General features: G+C 40.1%; 1 protein-coding gene across 2 annotated transcripts in view; it reads left to right on the top strand.

The window, feature by feature from the left end:
* FBN1 (fibrillin 1) overlaps positions 1–23,832 on the top strand; it is a 258,038-nt gene that overhangs the window by 37,747 nt on the left and 196,459 nt on the right. For both annotated transcript variants that reach the window (XM_051822402.3, XM_051822403.3), the window contains exons 5-6: positions 12,417–12,512; positions 15,794–15,889. In XM_051822402.3, the coding sequence (XP_051678362.1) occupies positions 12,417–12,512; positions 15,794–15,889 (192 nt within the window). The remainder of the gene's footprint in view (positions 1–12,416; positions 12,513–15,793; positions 15,890–23,832) is intronic.

The following is a 23,832-nucleotide window of genomic DNA, read 5'->3' as shown; positions in this document are numbered from 1 at the left end:
CCTGCAATACATTTTTTTTTTTTCACCAGAACATCTGCCTTCTCTGCTGTGCCCAAAATACTTGGCAAGTCTTTCCTAATGTGGCTTCCCATTTCCCCTCTTCATTCTTTAGAGGAAAATTACCTATGGGGCATAGTTACTATGAATAATGCAAAGATTATGACATTCTAAGAAGGTATTGCCTTATTCATCTTCGTATCTCCAACGTAAACGCCATAACAGGTGCTCAATGAAATGACTGTTGAATGAACATTTTTAGCCCAATAAAACTAGGCATTCTTCCTTGAGGTACTGAAATAGGAACCTGATTAAAGACATATTTCAAAGTCAAGACCCCTGCTTTTGCAAGAAGAAAAAGAAGTCATTTTGATAGTTGCTGGGGTGATTTATCATGAAGCATTGACATATTTTCCCTCTCAGAGTTTTGCCACTTTGTTCATCCTGTGATACCAAAATAATCCACAGTTCCTTCTTCAGAGACGTTGCATTCTTGTTCCCATGTTCGTTTTTTTTTTCCTTTCTTTTTTTTTAAACTTTTATTTAATGAATATAAATTTCCAAAGTACAGAATATGGATTACAATGGCTTCCCCCCCATAACTTCCCTCCCACCCGCAACCCTCCCATTTCCTACTCCCTCTCCCCTTCCATTCACATCAAGATTCATTTTCGATTCTCTTTATATACAGAAGATCAGTTTAGCATACATTAAGTAAAGATTTCAACAGTTTGCTCCCACACAGAAACATAAAGTGAAAAATACTGTTTGAGTTATAGCATTAAATCTCAATGTACAGCACACTATGGACAAAGATCCTACATGAGGAGTAAGTGCACAGTGACTCCTGTTGTTGACTTAACAATTTGACACTCTTGTTTTTGGCCTCAGTAATCACTCTAGGCTCTTGTCATGAGCTGCCAAGGCTATGGAAGCCCCCTGAGTTCACTGACTCTGATAATTTTTAGACAAGGCCATGGTCAAAGTGGAAGTTCTCTCCTCCCTTCAGAGAAAGGTACCTCCTTCTTTGATGACCCGTTCTTTCCACTGGGATCTCACTCACGGAGATCTTTCATTTAGGTTTTTTTTACCCCCCAGAGTGTCTTGGCTTTCCATGCCTGAAATACTCTCATGGGCATTTCAGCTGGATCTGCATGCCTTAAGGGCTGATTCTGAGGCCAGAGTGCTGTTTAGGACATCTGCCATTCTATGGGTCTGCTGTGTATCTCACTTCCCATGTTGGATCGTTCTCTCCCTTTTTGATTCTATCAGCTAGTATTTGCAGACACTATTCTTGTTTATGTGATCCCTTTGGTTCTTAGTCCTATCATTATGATCAATTGTGAACTGAAATTGATCACTGGGACTAGTGAGATGGCATTGGTACATGCCACCTTGATGGGATTGAATTGGAATCCCCTGGTATGTTTCTAACTCTACCGTTTGAGGTAAGTCAGCTTGAGCATGTCCCGAATTGCACATCTCTTCTCTCTCTTATTCCCACTCTTATATTTAACAGTGATCACTTTTCAGTTAAGTTTCAGCACTTAAGAAGAATTGTGTATTGATTACAGTATTCAACCAAAAGTATTAAGTAGAACAAACGAAAAAAATACTAAGAGGGATAACATATCAAGTTGCTCATCAACAGTCAGGGTGAGGGCTGATCAAGTCACCGTTTCTCATAGTGTTCATTTCACTTTAACAGGTTTCCTTTTTGGTGCTCAGTTAGTTGTCACCTATCAAGGAGAGTAAGTGGTATTTGTCCCTTTGGGATTGGCTTATTTCACTCAGCATAATGTTTTCCAAATTCCTAACAGGGATCACTTTTCAGTTAAAATTTAAACACCTAAGAATAACGAGTAGTGATTTAGGAAGAATGTGGGTATTGGGAAGCAGGTGAGTCATGATTGGTTGTTCAAAAATTTGAAGTTCATGTCTGTATAAACAGCCCCTCCATACCTTAAACATCACCTGGGCACAAAACTTAGGTTCCTTTTTCATTTTCCTTTTTTTCTGGGGGCGGGGGAGGGAGCAAGAAAATGCACTGTCCTTGCAGTGTGCTTTATTTTTGATGAAGATTTAAGGAAAACTTTGTGGAATAAGTGCACTCTCTTTTGTCTGTTTCAAGTTGAGACTTTTTTTGTGTCAAGGTTCATTACCTACTAAGAATCTTGAAGTTTCGATGTGGCTCACTTAAGCCAGTTAGCAGGCAACAGTGAGTTGCCCCAAATAGCAGACCCTGGTGGTACCCACTCCCGCTGGCATTCATGGGTGAACCTGGAAGGACCTGTCTGAAACCTCTGTGACATTTCTTTGGCCAGGGAGCATGCTAGGTCTGCTGGAAGTGTTGCAAGCTGCAGGAGGGTTGGTGGATCTAGAAGCAGCTTAGAACCAGCGACAGGTGCAGGGCTGATTGATAGGTCACTGCCCAGCTTCCTTGCCTTTCGGTGTAGATAACTGTGAAGCTTGTTCTTCACTGTCTCCTGAAGTTGCCTGGTGGGGCTGAGCCGTTGTTGCCCGTAGTAGTGATAGACTTGATAATATGCTTTATTTCCTTCCTTCTCTGGCTCGTGTCCTCATTTTTCTACTTGTCTTTCCTGAATTAATCCCAAAACAAAGTGCTCCCATCAAAATTATTGTCTTAGAATCTTCTGCTGATGGGACTCACACAAATAAAAAAGAGCCTAGTACTAACAAAGCCAGTTGTAGACTGGGCTAGAAACTATCCCCATGGACTAGGACTCTTTTTTTTTTTTTTACAGAGTGGACAGTGAGAAAGGTCTTCCTTTGCTGTTGGTTCACCCTCCAGTGGCTGCCGTGGCTGGCGCACTGCGGCCGGCGCATTGCGCCTATCTGAAGGCAGGAGGCAGGAGCCAGGTGCTTATCCTGGCCATCTTCTACTGCTTTCCCAGGTGTATTAGTAGAGAGCTGGATGGGAAGTGGAGCAGCCAGTACTTGAACTGGTGCCCATAAGAATGCCGGCCCTGCTGGTGGCGTCTTAACCCACTGCACCATGGCACTGGCCTCACAAAGACTGTTCTTTCAGGTGGTTTTCCACTTGAGTGTCTTGTAACTACGAGAATAGAAAACAATCTTTTGGGGCCAGCCTTGTGCTACAGTGAGTTAAGCTGCTGCCTGCAATGTTGGCATCCTATGTGAACATTTATTCAGATTTTTCTTAAATATGTATGTACATGTGTGCACACACAGACACACATACTAGCTCATAGTACTGGGATTAATAAACTCTGCAACTTTGTACATTGTCTTGGTCCATTTGGGCTGTTAAAATGAAGTGCCTTAGACTATGTAATTTATAGACAACAAAAATTCGTTTTTTATAGTTCTGGATGCTGAAAAGTTCAACATCAAGGTGCCAGAGGACTGAATGTCTGGTGAGGGTCAGGCCAACATCAAGGTGCCAGAGGACTGAATGTCTGGTGAGGGTCAGGCCAACATCAAGGTGCCAGAGGACTGAATGTCTGTTGAGGGCCAGGCATTCTCATTGATGGTGCCTTCTATCTGTCCTCACATGCCTGATGGGACACAAGCTCCCTGGGGTAACATATAAGGACACTGATCCCATTCATGAGAGTGCTGCCTGTGTGACTTAATCACCTCCCAGAAGACACACTTCTTAATACTATCACATTGGGACATGCCAGTTTTGAGGGGACACAAACATTCAGACCATAGCATATATAATTATATATAATATCTTATTATAAAAGTTGCTCCTGTATTTTATATTTTAGAATTTGGAAATCAGTTTTATGTTCATCCTGTTATACTCTTCACACTTTTAAAAAGGATTTTAAAATTAAACTTCATATCTTGAAATAACTGTAGATTAGCAAACAGTTGCATGAAATAATATGGAGAGATCCTGGGTAACTTTTACTCCATTTTCCCCTTGATTATATCTTGCAAAACTTTAGTGCAGTATCATAACCAGGCTATTGACATTGATACAGTCAAGATACAGAACATTCCACCACTGTAGGGGTTCCTCATGTTCCCTTTTATGGTCATTTTCCTCCTGCCCGTATGCCCTCCATAATCCACAAATATGTTCTCCATTTCTATAACTTTGTCATTGAAAGTATGATATATACATGAAATCCCATCGTGCATAGCGTTTTGCAATAGCCTTTTTTCACTCAGCATAATTCTCTGGAGATATATCTAGGTTGTGGAGAATTTCAGCAGTGTTTTTTCTTTTATCTCTGTGTAGAATTACATGCCACGGATGGGGTGTGTGACAGCTTGGTTAGCCATTCACCCGTTGAAGGGCATCTGAGTTGTTTCCAGTTTTTTAGGTTATTTGAACAAAGCTGTTGTGAATACTTGTGTATGGGTTTTTGTGTGAATACAACTTTATTTCTCTGGTATAAATGCCCAGGACTGCAGTATCTGGGTTGTATGGGTAAATTGAATGTTTAGCTTTTTAAAGATTTATTTATTTGTTTAAAAGGCAGTGAGAGAGAGAAAGAGAAAGGGAGAGAGAGAGAGAGAATGAATCTTCTATCTTCTGGGTCACTTTCCAAATGGCTGCAACAGCCATGGCTTGTCCAGGTGGGGGCCAGGATCCTGATCTCCCAGATGGATGCAGGGGCCCAGGTGTTTGGCCCATCTTCCACTTGATTTCCCAGGTACATTAGTAGGGAGCTGGATCTGAAGTAGAGCAGCCAGGACTTAACTAACACTCTGATATGAAATGCTGGCATGGCAGATGGCAGCTTAGTTCACTGTGCCAAGACACTGGCCATGCAGGCTTAGCTTTTTAAATAGCTGTTAAGCAGGGTTTGGTGTGGTTGAAACATCTTACATTCTCACCAGAAATGTATGCATGACTCAGTTTCTCTGCATCCTCACCAGATTTTTCTTCTCCTCCTCCTCCTCTTCCTCCTCCTTCTTCTTCATGTATTTATTTATTTATATTTGTAAGGCAGAGTTACAGAGAGAGAGGGAGATCGTCCATTTGCTGATTCATTCCCCAAGTGGCTGCAACGGCTGGAGCTGGGCCGATCTGAAGCCAGGAACTTCTTCCGGGTCTCCCATGTGGGTGCAGGGGCCCACTTGGGCCATCCTTTGCCACTTTCCCTGGCATAGTAGCAGGGAGCTGGACTGGAAGTGGAGCAGCTGGGACTAGAACCTCCATCTATATGGGATGCTAGTGCTGCAGGCGGCAGCCCTATCAGCTACGCCACAGCACGGGCCCCCTCACCAGCTATTGGTGTTTTCACTAGTTTTAATTTTAGCTATTATGACAGCTGTGTGCTGCTTTCTCATTGTTGATCACCACAAGTAATGAGATAGCAGCAAGTAGACTAGCCAGAGGTGCTGAGCATCTTTTCATGTGCTTATTTGTTCTTCTATATCTTTTTTAGAGAAATTTCTTTTCCGATCTTTTGTCCAGATTCTAATTGAATCATTTGTTATTGAGTTTGAAGTGTTCTTTATGTACTCTACATTCTAACTCTTTGTAAGTTAGGTGGTTTCCAAACATCTTTTCCCACTCTGTAGCTTGCTTTTTCCTATTTTTAGTGGGGCCTTTCATAGAGCAAAAAATTCCAAATTTGATGAAGTCCAGTTTATCCATTTTTGCTTTTCTGGATCATGGCTTTGGTGTCAAGTCTAAGAAGGCTTTGCCTAGTCCTAATTCCAATTCCAATGATTTTCTCCAACTTTTTCCTAAAAGTTGTATGGCTTTACATTTATATCTGTAATCCATGTTGAGAAAATTTGTATGAGACATGAGGCTGAGGTCTGGGTTCACTTGTCGCTTGTGGGTATCCAATTGCTCTGGTCCCACTTGTTTCTGGAAAAGCCATCCTTCATCCATTGGACACCTACTTGTATCACTGTTGCAAGTCAGCTGGGGATATTTGTGTGGGTTAATTTCTGAGATCTCTATTTTATTCCATTGACCCACATGTCTGTTCCTTCTCTACTACTGTACAGTCTTGATCATTACAAGTATAGGAAAAGACTTGAAATTGGGTAGGCTAATTCCTCCCATGTTATCCTTCTTTTTCAAAATTATTTTAGTTATTCTAGCTTCTTTGCCTTCCCATAAACATTTAAGATCAATCTTTTCTACAAAACTTTTGAGGACTATGATGGGAATTACATTAAACCTGTGTATCAAGGTGGGTGAGTACTGGCGACTTGTGGAACCTCTTTACACCTTGGTCAAGTTTTGTCATGTTCAGCTTATCTCAGTTCAGTGAGAATCTGGGCTGCTGGTACTCCCAACATGAGTCTGAGCTCTAAGCACATAACATAAGCCAGGGGAACACTTTCAGACCCGTGTGTCAGTAAATCTGAGGATATGTGTGATGCAACCACATCGTGTGAGTATGAAGAACTGATGAGGAAGGGAAGGTGGTGCTGGAGATGGAGGGAGGAGGGTGAAAAAAGTGATCCTTGGAAAGGTTTTTCAAGGAAGTATAGGATTTACATGATCAGGGAGGAGAGGAGTGTGTGGAGTCTGCTCAACCTTATCCTAAGAAACAGCTGAATTCTTTGCTTCTGGTCCGCCCTCTGTGGAAATGCCTGCATCATTGCTATCATTTACTTTGTCCTCTGGACCTTTTCCAGCCCAGGTAGGTTTTTTCCAAGAGACTTTAGTGGAGTTGCCCTTCTGAACTCTGTGTCTTTAGGCACCTCAGAGCACGTAGGCACTAGCGGGAAATGTCTCTGCCATTCCCTCTCCAAGTGAAAGCTGTGCTTGTCCTGCCTTGACTCGGCTGCCCCTGCAGACTGTTGTCATGGGTGGAGAGGCCAGGAGTTAGTCTAGCTGGTTAATGTGTCTGTCTGCACTCTTCCTAGTGCCTACATTAAAATCACATGCTCGCGGTACACATGCTTATTGCAAATTGCGCCTAGTGTTCTTTCTCCAGCTGAGCCTGCCAAGATGATGGGAGGTCTTTAGAATCATTCCAGACCCAATGCATCACAAAGAAAATCATTACCTGAGGTATTCAGACCCAAGTGCCAGCCTCGCACCTCTTGCAGTCACACATTCACACTGTGCGCTGCTGGTTAATCATTCTCAGAATTAGTTGTCCTGGGATGTGATCTAAAGACAGTTTCTTCTGCCCTTCCTGATGCCTGGCAGGCAGAAGGCGTTGTCAGTATTTGCTGAGTGATTGAAAAGGCTGACTGACATCTACACATCAAACATAAAATGAATTTTAGATCCTATAAGCACACAGGTAAATGGCAACACGTTTGGTTATCTCTAGGATATTGAGCCTTATAGGAAGCCCTTTGAGGCTCTGGGCCTTTCCTCCAAGGATGTCCTTGCTGGGTCATGAGGGCTCTAAGGGTCAACAGCAAGTGGCAGAACAAGGTTGCTCATTGATACCCGACTCCCCTGATATTTTTACGATCTGTTGTATAATCTTAACACAGATTGAAATTAGGAATATATTTTGATTTGGGGTACTTAGCACATTCAATAAAAGATACAGTTATCCTCACGGGTTTAAGTGGAGCCCTATTTTTCAGGTTCCCCCCGCCCAGAGATATAAGGCCTAGTCTACTGATTATGCAGCATCTGTAATTCTTACTCAAATCTCTGAGTAAATTTAGAATTTGCCTCAATGACAAGATTCAATCCAAAATAAAACCTACTTGTGTATGTAGGGTTTTCTCAAAACTCTTTCCTGCGTGTGCAGTCAAACTGCATACCCAGTACCTTTATCTCCCCACAGAAACCCTGAGTGATTGTTTCTACCTTTAAAGAAATGCTCCCCACCCCACCCCAACTCCAAGATTCCACAGAGAATGCAAAGCTTCCCACGGTAAACATGTATGTGTCAAACAAGTGGTTGCACTCCTATACTCTGTTGGTGAGCTTGCTTCCTCTCCCTTCCCCTCAAAGATCTGTGGTTCATTGGTTTGTGTGGGCCATGAATTAAGTATGCCTGCATGATTTTATTTAATTTTTTAAAGCAAAAAAAAAATATTTCATGCTGAAAAAGGTTCACCTGAAAGACAGAATTAAAACAAATGTCCGGAGAGTATCAGGGAGGGTTTTATTATACTGCGTTTAATTGTAAACTTATCATTCTTTCCCAAAAGAATTCATTCCGATTTTCAACTTAAACAAATAATGTAAAGTCACCATTTAAACTACTGTTAGCTTTTTTATCTCAAAGTAGCTCAATGGCTTTGTTGCTCGTGTGGGAATGGAAATTAGCTCTTGGCACGCACCACTTTAATTGAAATCAGTTTGTGGGCCGAGTTCCTATGCTGCTTGACAGATGACATCATTTCCTGTGCTTTTCCCCAATCCTTGCTGTTTTTCTAAGATAGGATGAAGCTAAGTTTAACTTCGTATTTTAATGCAAGTATAGATCTTTTCCTGACCTACTTAGAATATTATCCAAAGTTTTCACCAAATCATTTTTTCCTTTTGTGTACTTGTAGATAGCTTTTTGTTAAAAAGCATTTTGGCTGAAATGTTTTAATTGAACCACAGAAGCCTAAAATAACAGTTTGTTTTAATCAGTTTCCTCAGTTGCTTGATTTCTATAATAATGCTCCAACAAAGGAGTCATTTCTGCTCTCATACATGGGGAAATACAGATAAAAGTATTTTTAATAGCTACCTATGTAGGCTATGTAAGTGCTAGGGACACAATGGCTGCTGCTTCCTCGTCTCAGTTTGTCTTTGAGGATGGATTTTGATGTCATTATCAGTTAATAATGCGTTAAATAAATAGAAATTAATTTAGGATTGTTTTAAGTAGCACTTATATGCAAGTTGCTACTTATGGGGTTGTACTTAATAATCATATTATTTGCCATTCTTAAGGTTTTTTTAGAGATTTATTTGAAAATCAGAGTTACAAAGAGAGAGGGAGAGAAACAGAGAGAGAGAGAGAGAGAGAGAGAGAGATCTTTCATCTGCTGGTTCACTCTCCAAATGACCACAATGGCCAGGGCTGGACCAGACTGAATCCAGGAGCCAGGAGCTTCTTCTGGGTCTCCCACATGGAGACTTGCTTTTCCCAGGCTGTTAACAGGGAGTTACATTGAAAATGGAGCATCTGGGACCAAACCAGCACCCATATGGGATGCTGGTGTTTCAGGAGGCGGCTTTACCCTGCTACGCCACATTGTTGACCCCAGAAGTTTTTAGACAAATGCAATGGGGATAGGAGAAATAAGTAAAAGCATTTTAGATTATATAGTACATACTTTAAAAGAGAAGAGTAAGTACTCTAAGAAAAAAAGCTGCTCACAACTGGTTCGAGAAGGAGGAAATCAGAAAAGAAAAGAATGAAATGGGTCTTGAAAATAGATAGTATTTGACTGTTTGCAACTGTATGTGTGATATGTATCGTGGATTAAGAGATAGAGGCAAAGATGGGGCTGGTGTTGTGGATTGAGCTGCTGCTTACGACACTGGCATCTGTATAGGAGTGCTGGTTTGAGCCCCAATAGCTCTGCTTCTGATCTAGCTTCCAGCTAAGGTGCCAGAGAAGACAATAGATGGCTCCTGCCTTGCACATTATAGACCAGAGTAGAGTTCTTGCCTGGCCCAGACATGGCTATTGCAGCATTTGAGGAGTAACCAATGGATGAAGGATCTCTCTCTCTCTCCCTCCTCTTCTTTCCTTCATTCTCTGTTGCTCTGCCTTTCAAATAAATGCATCTTAAAAAGAATTAGATGCAAAGAAACAAGTTAGAGTGGGGGATTCCATGAAGAGTCTAGCAAAGACAAAGTAAGTGCCAAGCATTTTGCGTGGGGCAGAGTAGGCAGTTGGCAATACTTGTTGAGTGAATGAATGACTGATAAGTTAGTCAGGGGACTGAGTCAGAGGACATAGTAAGAGTATGCACAGGATCTCTGAAAGGTGGGACTGTGTGGAAGTGGGCCTTGAATGCTATGAGATAGAGTTCCTAACTATGAGAAACAGTGACTTGATCAGCCCTTGTTCTGACTGTTGATGTACAATTTATTACTTTATCCCTTTTAGTATTTTTTTGTTTGTTCTAGTTAATACTATTGGTTGAACTCTCTAATTAACACACAATTATTCTTAGGTGTTTAAATTTAACTGAAAAGTGATCCCTGTTAAATATAAGAGTGGGAATAAGAGAGGGAGGAGATGTACAATTTGGGACATGCTCAATCGGACTTGCCCCAAATGGTGGAGTTAGAAACGTGCCAGAGGATTCCAATACAATCCCATCAGGGTTGCATGTACCAATGCCATCTCACTAGTCCAAGTGATCAATTTCAGTTCACAATTGATCACACTGATAGGTCTGAGAGTCAAAGGGATCACACAAACAAGACTAGTGTCTGCTAATACTACCCGATAGAATAAAAAAGGGAGAGAACGATCCAACATGGGAAGTGGGATACACAGCAGACTCATAGAATGGCAGATGTCCTAAACAGCACTCTGGCCTCAGAATCAGCCCTTAAGGCATTCAGATCTGGCTAAAGAGCCCATGAGAGTATTTTAGGCATGGAAAGCCAAGACACTTTGGCAAAAAACAAAAACAAAACAAAAACAAATAAACAAACAAAAAAACAAACCTAAATGAAAGATCTCTGTGAGTGAGATCCCAGTAGAAAGAACGGGCCATTAAAGAAAGAGGTACCTTTCTCTGAAGGGAGGAGAGAACTTCATTTTGACTATGACCTTGTCTAAATAAGATCGAAGTCGGCAAACTCAAAAGGCTTCCATAGCCTTGGAAACCCATGACTAGAGCCTGGGGAGATTACTGACGCCATAAACAAGAGTGTCAAATTGTTAAGTCAACAACAGGAGTCACTGTGTACTTACTCCTCATGTGGGATCTCTGTCTTTAATGTGTTGTCCAATGTGAATTAATGCTATAACTAGTACTGAAACAGTATTTTACACTTTATGTTCTGTGTGGGTGCAAACTGATGAAATCTTTACTTAATATATACTAAATCGATCTTCTGTATATAAAGAGAATTGAAAATGAATCTTGATGTGAATGGAATGGGAGAGAGTGCAGGAGATGGGAGGGTTTTGGGTGGGAGGGAAGTTTGGGGTGGGGAGCCATTGTAATCTATAAGCTGTACTTTGGAAATTTATATTTACTAAATGAAAGTTAAAAAAAATACAGGAGAGAGAAGGAACTTTTAATGGTATTTCAGTAAGTGTATGACATATTCACTATCTCTTTCAACTTGACTTAACTGTACTCTAAGAGGGCATGGTAGATGTTAGGTTCTGCACCTTCTTTTCCCTGTTGTGTGACTGAGATTCTTGTAGTTCCCTATTTAAAAATGGGCTTTTCTTCTGAAGTCAAGTAGCCACTTCCCAATTCTGTGCTGAGGATGCCCAACAAGAAGTACTGCCTGGGGCAGCTGCTGGCTGGAACATCTCTCTGGTTTGGGGAGAAGATTTGGCCCTGTGTATTGGGAAGTCTGAGCATAAGCAGCTGACTTCTGCACTTGTACACACAGAGAGGGTCCTCTTCTCCTTATGTAAAAGCATTGTACTCTCTTTCTTGGGAGTTTATTTCCACCGTGTAGAGGCCAGGACAGAGGAAGCCAAACTTCAGTGCATAATCCTGGCCTCCCTATTTAGGGATGTCTCAAGGATTAGTGCTTAATTCAATCAAGCCCTTGGTCTTTTCCAAGAAGGGTAACTGTTGCTTCTAGAAGGCTAGAGAATAGCCTGGGATTTTAAAAAAGATTAGGTGGCGACAGCCTGAACACTGAAGAATGAGAGCAGACGCCTGTGCTGTCATGATGTTGATGTCTCACGATGGACCCTGCAGGTGTCATTACTCCGGCTTCCTCTTAGGCCTTAGGCTGTCAGCTCACGGTCTTTCTACCTTGGGCCCTGCAATGTGCACTTCTGTAGGTGAAAATGTGTCAAAAGGTGGTTTCCAAATACTGAGGGTCATAATTTAGTTTAAGGTTACAGTCTAAACAAGCAGCTTTTTCTGAGCCAAGCCCATCTATCCCCATCATCAGACAGTCTTGTTATTAAATAGCTTTCCAGGTATTTTCTTTTTTCTATTTTCTGTTTCTAAATTATTTAAAAACTCCTGTGGCATTTATTATTCTACAACTTTTCACAGGAAAATTATTGCTCTTATAATCTTGTATGATTACTGGAGACATTACTTAATTGTTTATGAATTACAGAAATGATGATTCATCAATAATGCTAAACTAGACAACTCTTTTAGCACAATTGGAGAATGTCAAATTACATTGCATTGTAAATGATTTATACACACAGATGGTAATGTTTAACATTATTAGGCCATTTCTGCATAAATATATGAATCTCAAAAAGTGATTTATTTTCCCAAATAACTAAAGATTGACTCTTATAAACTGTTGTAATCTATGCGCTTAAGTTGCAAAAATGAATCATTTTTTCTTCTTTTTCCCCAAGTACAACACTGTAATATTCGCTGTATGAATGGAGGTAGCTGCAGTGACGACCACTGTCTATGCCAGAAAGGATACATCGGGACTCACTGTGGACAACGTAAGTAAACCATGGTTGTCAGTGGTCTGACGATTAACCTCTGTGTAGACACATAACCTGGTATTTGCTGATGGGTTTTCTTGGGTCACAGCATTTTTACAGATGCTTAGTGAACCGTACAGATGAACAGATCACTTACCTGACACATTGGGATCAAACTTCCCATGGGAGTCTTGTTTATGGGTTGTTTGATTCACTTTGTTCTCATTTCCCATCCCTTCTCTGCTTGCCTCCCTTTGATTTGCAGTCACTACCTAGAGTGCACAGTTCTTTGTTCCAGAGGTAGCCCTTCTATTACTTGCTGAACCTCTCTACCTGGATTTTTAGGACACACCTCAAAGCTTTTAAACATTCAGGCTGTCTTTCTCCCCAGACATCTGCTTTTTGTTGATTAATGAAACTGCATCTCTCTAGTTTCCCAATCCAGATTTTATTGGTGTAGCATTTATTACCTGGTTGTTGGTTTGTTGATTCATTCCTCAGCACCACTTGCTATGTTTACTCTCTACCAGTCTCTGACCTATACAAAAGGTGAAAATTCCTTTTAAAACATTTTTATTATTCTGTGATGAATGTGTATATATATATATGTCTATACCCTCAGAAAACTTTGGAAGTTCAAAAAATAAAAACTAAAACCCATAATTCAATCATTCCAGATACTGTATTATAAACTTTTAATGCATATTTGATATATGAGATCTCATTTTTGGTATATGAGGTTCATGATATTAAAAATTTAAAAATACATTTCAATGGTTGTGTAATACTCCATTATATGAATATTTTGCTATTTATTTCATGAGTCCTTAATGGTAAGCATTGTTAGGTATGCTTCTGGATTTTGCTATTGTATATATATTTGCTATGATGAATTATGCTATTATAAATAAAGTTGTAAACCAAAAACAAATGCCCTGGTGACCGTCCACATACTACAGTGTGGTAAGAATATTGCTTGAGTTTTGCACAGCACAATGTGGAGAGAGGTAGAACAACCTCTCCAGTGTGGACAACTCTTGAGCTAAGTCTTGAGGGATAGGTAGTTCACCTGCCAGGTGTTGGGTGATGGGCCTTTTAGGTAGAAGGCACAGTTTGAGCCAAAGCACTGGACCAGGATATAACATGGGCTTTGAGCCATAGCAGGTGCTTGTTGTTGCTAGAACTTAAGTGCTCAGGGATGTGATGGGAGGGGAAATAAAGTCAGATGGGAAGTCATAGGCCAGGCTTCAATGCTTTTGTACAAACTGTGTTTGCTTCTAACGCAGAGCCAGGAAAGGGAAGTGAGAGAATAACAGTAAATAACAACCGCACTACACCCATTGCATCACCTAATGTGTGCTGGGCACATTTGTTCACTCTTTACATGTATTGACTCATGTAATATACAACACCTCTTTGAGTTAGAGACCTAGTTATTACCTTCTAACAAATGAGAAAACTGGGGGTAAAGACTGTAATTTCTCCAAGGATGGACAGATGGCAAATGGCAGAGTTGGGATTGGAACCTAAGCTGTCTGACTCCACAGCACATGTGTTTAGTGCTCCAAAAGACAGGCCCTAAATACTTAAGAAGTTCTACAGTGAGAAAGATAAGGGTGGCCACAGTGTGGATGAGAAGCTGGAGAAGGAAGAAACAGAAAGTAGGAAGACAAGTCTTAATTAAGCTGTGGCTACGTAGATGGTGAGGTAGGCATGGATTCAGAGACGTTTCAGGAGGAGAATTTGGAGGAGCTCCTGGGAATCTCTCTTGCTCCCTTTGATACTCTCTGAAAGAGTTCAATCCAAATCCCAGCATACAACATATGCTCAGAATTAATTTCTTAAACTTTAGCTTCCTCATTTGTAAAACGGGAAAATGGCTTAGATAATCTTAGAATTTCTTTACTGTCTAAACTCTCTTTGTTTTCCCCAAACTATAATGTAAGACATCAAAAGAACTAATATGCCCCTCCAATTTTGTGTAAGAAATGGATTCCTGTCACCATCTTTGACTATTAGAGGTTGTGCTATTTTAGGTTCTCTGGTGCCAACTTGTACAAAGACAGAATCATATGCCCAGAGATTTATTAAAGAAATACCTGTGAAGAATAAAGGAGAGACGAATCAGGAGTTGGAGGGGATGTCTTTCAGACTATGATGGCTGTTTGGTTCCTGTGCAAGAAGAGAGAGAAGGAAGGATGATTGTACAGGAGCCTTAGAATATCACATAGCTCTGAGAAAGCATTGGCCAGCTGGATGGGGAGCCCAGAGTGAAGATTGCCCACCAGAAAGTTCCATGATGGGCAGAAATGGCCAGTTTCTAGAATTCTGCTGTGTTCACATTCACTGAGATTACGCTTTGGTGTGACCACTGCAACCAAGCTGAAGAAGTAACAATGGCTGGAAGCTGTGTGCTAACTAAGCTCCTTGTAGTAGATTCTCTGTAAGGGAGATCAGAGTGACTCAACTCCATGTTTGCCCTGGGGTTCCAAACACAACTCTTACAACTGCCATCTGTATGGGTAGAAGTAAAATATGTAGAGAATCAATGAAGGAACGTGAATTTAGATGGAGGCATTAGAAAAGCCTCACGGAGAAGTGTGTAGGACTGGGAGATTTGTCAGGGAAAAGCCCATCACCCATGAAGACGATGCCTGTGAGAGTTGTAGGAAATTGTACAGGGAGGAGTTGTTCATAACATGAGCTTGTTTAATGCCTCTCCTAAAGAGTACCTCTCTGAAGTGTCTCTGGACTTCTTCACCAATAGTTTCTATAGATTCTGTTACAACACTCAACCGGGGCTTCATTTTGTTGCTTAAATTACTGTCAGTATTAACGTTTTGTCATTGCAGGTAATTGTGTGATTTAACTTGCAATGCTTCTGTAAGGGTGACATCTGCAGGTCTGATGTTTCCTCTTAAAGGAGCCCTCTCTAAATTAAACATAAATCATAAGCAGAAAGAATCAGCTTGCTAAAATGTGGTTTCCACCCCATCCAGTGAAGTATCTTAGAAACCACCAGTTTGGACAAAAAATTCATAGTTTTGCCTTGATGCTTCACAGAAGGAAGCTGTTGGGGTTAGCACATGGACAAGGTCATTGGTTCCAGGACGTGTCACCTAAGGTTGCCTGAGGAACATCTGAGGATCTGTATCTGTCGTGTGACTGTTTTAAAAAATATGCATCAGTGTGATTGTGATTATTTTGAATCTTTATTGTTAGCCTTTCAGGGAGCACAGGAGTTACTGCATCAGCATCTCCTCTCAGTAAGGGTCCTCAGCTCTCTCTTTCTGTTGCAGCTGTCTGTGAAAGTGGCTGTCTCAATGGAGGGAGGTGCGTGGCCCCAAATCGATGTGCATGCACTTATGGCTTCACTGGACCCCAGTGTGAAAGAGGTAATGGATTTCAAAATCATTTGCATGAAGGCATTCTGGTGGCTAAAGCTGTTATTGATTTGTATAGTCGTTGGGTTTGTGTGTCTAATTCATAAATTTTTGCCAAGCTGGTCTCTGAATTGTTAGTGGAGAGGTTCCCTAGAGTGACAAGACAGTGGCCCCAAACCTATGCTTGTTATTCTGCAATTCCTGCCCATGGGGCATAGCACTTAATAGGGAGCACATATAGGACCAATTGGCATAGAGATAGAAGTGTGGGGGGCTTTTTCTACCTGGGGAGGGATTGAGTTTCTTATTATCTTAGTACATTAGAAAAGTGATCACAAGCAAAACATATGCATGGAAAGGGGAAAGTTTAGGATGATAAATACCTGGACAGTTGTTGGATAGAGACTATGTGGATCCAAGCTCAGCATTCAAGGTTCACTGTGGAAATACTGCAAGTCTGCTGATGAACTGTGCTGTCAAGTATGTTGTATGTGGCTTATTCAGTGTTCACTGCAGCCTGCTGAAGGGTAATGTTTGCATAGAAGACCAAGGCTCTTAGAGGTCCATGGATATCCTCAAGGCCATACATAATAAAAAGCTTTCATTTGAATGTGGATTTTCTGTTTTCAAGTCTGATATTTATTGTTGTTTATATAAGAGAAATGGTCCACCTGATTTGCCTATCTATACAAGTGAAGATGCTATTGGAATATATGTGGATGTACATGATTCTTAAGTTTTATCACCCTGAACTTTGGCTTTGTCAGTCATCTTGTCTCAACATTCATAGCCATTTTATCATCATTACTAATTTTATAGTGAAGATTTAGAAGGTTCATTTCATACAAAAAAGCAATTAAAGCATACTAAAAGTTTTTAAACTATAATATTACAAAACTTAGATAATTACAGAAAGATCTTGTTTTTCTTTTTTGGGGAGCTTTAACTGTTTTGTGTTTCAAGTAAAAAACAAACTGTATCACAGGTTTATTGGCAGATAAATTGTGACTGTATACATAAAGCATTTCTTGATAACATAGTAAATTTTCAATAAATAGAAATATTAATAAAATCTGTTATAACCCAATAAATAATAGTTCTTGTACTTAATATAAGCTGAAAGCAGATAAGAAGTAGCTAATATATCTCTGATTCAGAGTTCAATGCTCATAATTTCAACAAATGGAAATGAATCTGGATTTATCCAGGGTGGGATGCTATATAAAACTTAGGTTGTAGAATCAGAGACTTTGGACTGGAGTACAGCTCTGCTGTTATTCTAGATGAATGACATGATCAAATCATACACAATGTAGTGATTAAAATAAATAAAGTCCGTAGCATTCTTGGCACCTAGACATTTAGTGAATGACAGCTGTCTCCCTCCTCCTAAAGCACCTGCTACCACCAGCATTGCAGAATACAGTTTTACTTGTCAAAGGAAGGCACAAAGGTGACTGCCTACAAGTAAGATGTTGTTTTTCTAAGTTGGAAAGTAAAGATTGAAAAGCAGAGGCTGGATATATGTCATTTCAATCATATGGCAGAGAGAAAGAAAACAGCAGACAGTGCTATGTGAGACTTTTTTCTGTTTCTATTTCTAAAAGTTAATCTAAACTCATTAATAAAGCAGTAGTACATCTTTTTGCAAGTAACTCTAGGTCAATTGCTATTATTACTGGATAAATAATATTGTATCTCTGTTCATGAGACCACTGTATGGTATTTGTTGACAGCTGATATATAATGGACTCGTGGCTTATGTGTTGCATTCTGGTATCCTTTTAGGGTTCCTCCTTATATTGTTTCTCTTTAACTTGTACAGATATACTTTTTTATTTTTATATTTTATAGGTAAGTAATTTATATATTTGTATCTATTTCTCTAGAGGAATAAAGACAACAGAGTCTATCAGGTAGTATCATTTTGTGGCCTTATTATTTAATCAGTGAGGATGTTGTAGGAGATCAGAACTGTTAATCTGTAACTTGAAGGTCATTTCTCAGATGGTAATACTGAGTTTAATTTGTTTTGGAAAAATTAAAAATAACATGAAGTTATAGGGCATTTAACTTGCTACAAAGAATGAGACTCAGAATTTAGGTATTGATGGAAAACAGTCTAAAATACAGTGTGGTATTGAACCATTGCATAGTTATTTCCTCAAAGAGTAGATGCCTTCCTAAGATTAAGAAATGAATTGAATGGATTAAGTCACTAAAATGCTAATCAAACCTGGCCACTACTCAGGGATTTCTCCCAGTTTTGTGGTGTCTTTAATTGCCCTCCCCCCGCCCCTTCAGGGAGAAAGGCTATCCAGAAATAAGCAGCAAGGTGCAAATAGATGTTAGCTCCAAGGAATCTTCACAGTGGTGATTGTCTAAATCAGATCCATCCCCACCTGGCAGGTTTGCCGGCATTGGTGGTAAGGAGATTGGAGAACAGGAGGCAGGCACCCTTTAATCATCACTCTCAGCTGGTTCTGTCCACAAGTGCAGTCGTAGACCTGCAATGGTGGAAGGGAAACAAGGGAGAGGGGCAATCTCTTTGATTCCAAAATTGAACTTCCAGTGATAGACTCTTCAGTGTTTCCTGCTCTTATGAATGTCATGTGCTTTCCTCTTTAAAGGATTAGATATCTCAAACTCAAATGCATGTTTGTGATTTTAAGAATGATGAGTGAAAATGTAGGATGGAGTTTGGACAAAACAATCTTGCTGCGAAGGAAGTATTCAGTGTGGCTTCTGATAGTATATTTAGTGTATTTCTGAAGTTGTGTGTTACAGGATAGCTACCTAGGCTAATGGCATTCTGTTTTGATTGGGATGTAGATTTTTATTTTAGGAAATGAACTTCTAGAAAGCTTTTACAGGTTTCTCTTCTCCCTTCCTGGGGGCTGAGTTTGCTGCTCCCCCTGCATTTTCCCTAGCACTCTCTCCACACCCTTTTCATTGTATGTACCAAATTACATTGAAACAACAAGTTTCCATCTCCCTCCCTCTCCCTCCCCAGAGCTCAAATTCTCCAGCAATAATTGCAGATGCATTACTTTTTTAATTCCCATGTCAGTCAGTCTTAATGCTTGATGCATAATAATGCTTGATGCTAATAAATTTTGAATAAGACTCATTTATAGCATCAGAAAACCTAAACTTATAATTATTGGACATGGACAAATACCACATGTAAATAATTGCTTTTTGTCTATTTGTCCTCAGTCCTGTATATTTTTCATTGGCTTCATGCTAGCCAGAGCTTATCACAATATCAATGCCTAATTGAATTCAGCCTCATCTTTCAGAAATATGATCTTTCAGGACCACAAAAGTGTCATTTTCAGTTGACAAGGATGCAAAAAAGAGGTATGTTTTGATCAAAACCCAGTGGCAATAAAACCAAAAGCAAAAAACTTCCCATTATGATGTAACTCATATAGAAGGGAATATTTACAATATTAGTTATATTGTAATATAATGTATATCAGAATACAAATCTTTGTCCCTGGGACATCTTGGAATTTCTATACATTTGCAAGTATCTTAGAGACCCAATGCAAATGTGAAATACCCTTAGGGAGTGATACTAGCAGGATTTGGATCTCTTTAGGCTGGTAAGTGAATCCTAATAACCCATGATCATAGCATTTTGGTGTGTGATGGAAGGAGGCTTGAATTTATGAATCATAACTCTCATTCAACAAATACAGTCAGTTTATGAAGTCAGGTTGTATCACTTGAAGCTCATAGCTCTTATAATAAATATGTTTAAGATAAACATATTTAACATGTTGCTTAGTCAGTCTCATTGGGCAGGTAGCAATGGCCTCTCTGTATCCAGAGGGAGGAAAGTTGAGATCTATAACTTGTTTGGCCTGCAGTGTTGACTTTTTAAAAACTGAATAGGAATAGCTTTCAATACATTCTTCAATTTTTAACAGTCCCCACCACACGTTATTGTGATACATCTGGCTCACTTCATTCATTGAACTTGCTTCTTGGCTCCTGTGGGCGTTCAAGTTTGTTAACTCCTGCTGTACCCTCTATTAAGGATTGCATCTCTTTATGTATGTGGATGTTTTTCTAAAGGTTTTATTTTTTTATTTTGAGAGGTAGAGTTACAGACAGAGAGGGAGAGATAGAGAGTAAGGACTTCAATCCGTTGGTTCACTCCCCAGATGGCCACAATGGCTGGAGTTGGGCCAATCCAAAACCAGGAGCCAGGAGCTTCTTCTGGGTCTCTCACCAGGGTGCAGGGGCCCAAGGACTTGGGTCATCTTCCACTGCTTTTCCAGGTCATAGTAGAGAGCTGGATTGGAAGAGGAGCAGCTGGGACGTGAACCAGTGCCCATATGGAATGCCAGTGCTGCAGGCAGAGGCTTAGCCTACTATGCCACATAGCCCATGTGGTTTTTTTTAAAAACACCAAGTTTCCTTCATTTTTTTTGTTCTTAAGTCCCTGTAAATATACATTTATTGTTTTCTTGTTGTATATCCCTCCCCCAACCCACAGGGCCTTCTCTCTGCTTGGGCCTTGAGCAACCAGTAGAATTTATCATTGCCCAAGCTCTGTGGTACAGTATGTTATATTTGTTATCAGAATATTGAAATGAGGTCACTGCCTGTTTTGGCAATGACAACACAAGCTGGTTGTGTATTGCTATAGTTGCTGCCAAGAATAGACCATGTGGAATCACACTTCTTCTTGCCATCTTGCCTTACAATATAGACCATTAACATAACACTCTTGTTCAGTGCTCTTGCATTAAGCACAGTGAATTGTCTGCATGGATGAGACTTCCCAAGGTTCTTGACAAAGCAGAGCCAGATGATGGGGTAGATCTGAGCTTGGAGATGGGACCGGGGGAGGTCATGTGATGATGAACAGGTTTGAGGAAGAAGAGAAACGAGGGAAGAATGCTGCAAACACACGAAGAGAAGCAAAAGAATTAGGAGAGCACCAAGTCAAAGAAGCCAAAGGCACAAAGGTGTTGAAGAAAGAGTTTGGTAATTGTTAGACCCATCAGAAGGTCAGGAGAGAACAAAAATCATGCAAAGGCCCTAGGCAGGATTACAGCTGGCATGTGCTGCTCACTCCCAGTGGACCAGGCAGTGTGCGGAGCCCTGGACTTGGTGTTTTGCAGTAACCTTATGAGGAAAGTCTTATAATGAGTCTCATTTTATAGAATATAAGCAGAGGTTAAAGAGAGATCAAATCGCTTGTTTAAGTGTTGAAACTGAAGTTGGTCCATTTAGGTGCTAAGCCTGTAGATATAAGCACTGTGCTGTGCTTGGGCTTTCTGGGAAGGGGGGTGTAGGTAACCATAGAAAATTTTCTAAGGAATGACGAGAAGAAGCTGAAGACTGTGAATATGAAAGAAAGATGATTTTTTTTAAAGCAGCATTAAAAATTTTGATCAGATAGGTACTTTCCTCCCAGGTGAAGTTGAGCAACGTTGATTTAAAATAACTTTAAAATGCAGAAGAAAAGATCTTGCGTGTCATCAGGATATACTTAATGCAGAGACTGCGGTTCCTCTGTTTGATTTCCTTGATTTGAAGACACCAATTACTCATGTAAAGAGAGTGATTTCTGTCTGCTTGATGACTTATATGAGAAGTCTCGATGGGAAATATGGGAAAAAAATGCATGGATTAAAAAATATGGCATAGTGGGTAAAGCCAACACTTGTGATACTAGCATCCCATATGGGTGCCGGTTTGAGTCCCAGCTGCTTCACTTCTGATCCAGCTCCCTGCTAATGCACCCGGGAAAGCAGTAGAGGATGGCCCAAGTGCTTGGGCCTCTGCGCCCAGGTAGGAAACCTTGCTGAAGCTTCTGGCTCCTGGCTTCAGACAGACCCATCTCCTGCTGTTGTGACCATTTGGGCAGTAAACCAGGAAATGGAAGATCTCTCTGTTCATCTCTCTCTCTCTCTCTCTCTCTTTCTAACTCTGCCTTTCAAATAAATAAATAAATCTAAACTTTTTTTGCACCAAAAAAAACTTTATCTTTTATTATCTTTTAATTCCATTTTCCATGTACATTTTGCGGTACCGTCATGCATGAGCTCTAAAAAACCAAACCAATGTGCCAAAACATAGACATATGAACGGAATATATCATTCAATGTAGTTTTCATGGAAAGTTATGCAGTTTTCCTTCAATATTACAATTGTTGAAAACATATTTGAAACCTCCTTTTAGGAAATGCCTATGTAGAGCCAGCACCATGTGCAAAAGGATAGGGGACCATTTTGTTTCTTTTGAGGAGGCATTGTGAGTTTTCAGAAGTGGTCCAAAATTATTTACTTTTAATTTTAGTAACTACAGTGGATAGCCAAAAATTGTAGCTGTTTAGGGTGAACAATGGACTTAGATTAAAAAAAAATGAAAATAATTTCCTGTTGTGGCTCATAAAGCACATGGAATTGAATTAATTTAGTATTAAACTTCATGTGAGCCAGAGAATTGAGCCTTTTAGAATAACAAGAATAATTATAACAGCAAGAGCTTCTCTCTGGTTCCTCCATCTGCAGATCTTCATCATGTACCATCAGAGTGTCAGCACACTCATGAGTTCTTCTAAATTGTGGTTCATTTGTTCTGTGTTAAATTCCCACCCGAGTCTACAGTGTGAAGACAATGCTTGAATTTTTGCCGACTGAAAGAGGTCTGTTGGTTTAAATGCTGGCTATTAGTAGATAAAGCGCAAGGGAAGCATTGTTGCACCGTTACTTTAAGGAAAGGAAACAATGGGGGCAAAAGTAGAGTATGATAAAGATGAAAGAGTGGAAATAAACCATAGTCCCTTAGAGAACAGAAGAGTGGAAAGTAAATTAGCTCTTATGAGTAAGCACTTGCTTCCTAGGGAATTACTGTGTTAATGGAGCTGGCAAGGTTCGTGGCAACAAACCACAACTAAGTTGATTACAATTCATTATTGTATATATGTTTGAGAAACTGATATCCTCACTCCTTGGTTTCCCTGATGATATAAAAATGCTGATTTTTCACAGACATCTCTTTAGTAATTGCACTGGACAGTTTTCAAAAATCCATCATATTAGGCAGCTGATAAGTATTTATTATGTAAACCCAAGAGTGCTATGTCTAGTGAAGTGCAATGTCTACACTATGTCTAGTGAATGGGAGGACTAACACATATCTTAGACACACTTACTTAAAGAGCTTCATGGAAATAGGAACTGCTTTTTCTCCTTTTATTTAAAATATATTTAATTGTGTAAATTTGAATTTTTAGCATGATATATGGGATACATATAATAAATGGCTACCACAGTGAAGCAAATGAATATATCTGTCATCTCACATAGTTACTGTTTTGTGACAAGAGCAGCTAAAATCAACTTACTTAACACAAATCCCTAATACAACGCAGTTTTTAAAAATTGTTGTCATTTCAACATTATTCATGGGGCCTGCGCTGTGGCATAGCAGGTAAAACCACCGCCTGTAGTGCCGGCATCCCATATGGGCGCCAGTTCGAGTCTCGGCTGTGGCTGCTCCACTTCCAATCCAGCTCTCTGCTATGGCCTGGGAAAGCAGTGGAAGATGGCCCAAGTCCTTGGGCCCCTGCACCCTGGTGGGAGACCCAGAAGAAGCTCCTGGATCCTGGCTTTGGATAGGCGTAGCTCCAGCCATTGTGGCAAATTGGGGAGTGAACCAGCAGATGGAATACCTCTCTCTCTCTCTCTCCCTCTCCTTCTCTCTGTGTAACTCTTTCAAATAAATAAATGAACCTTTTTAAAAAATTATCCACAAAGCCAAGGTATAGAAACAGCCTAAGTGCCCACCAACAAATGAATGGAGGAAGAAAATGTGGTGAGGATACCTCAAAGAATTATGGAAAATGGGATTAAAAGATAAATTTATTATTTCAAAAAATTCAAAATCCATATGTAGTTTTTTTTTTGGAACATTACTCTTCTGTGAA

This window comes from Oryctolagus cuniculus, chromosome 12, assembly GCF_051225735.1.
Source record: "Oryctolagus cuniculus isolate XC-2025 breed Fujian yellow rabbit chromosome 12, ASM5122573v1, whole genome shotgun sequence".
NCBI classification, from domain to species: Eukaryota; Metazoa; Chordata; class Mammalia; order Lagomorpha; family Leporidae; genus Oryctolagus; species Oryctolagus cuniculus.
Note: the sequence above shows the minus strand (reverse complement) of the source record. Positions and strands in the feature narration are given on the sequence as shown.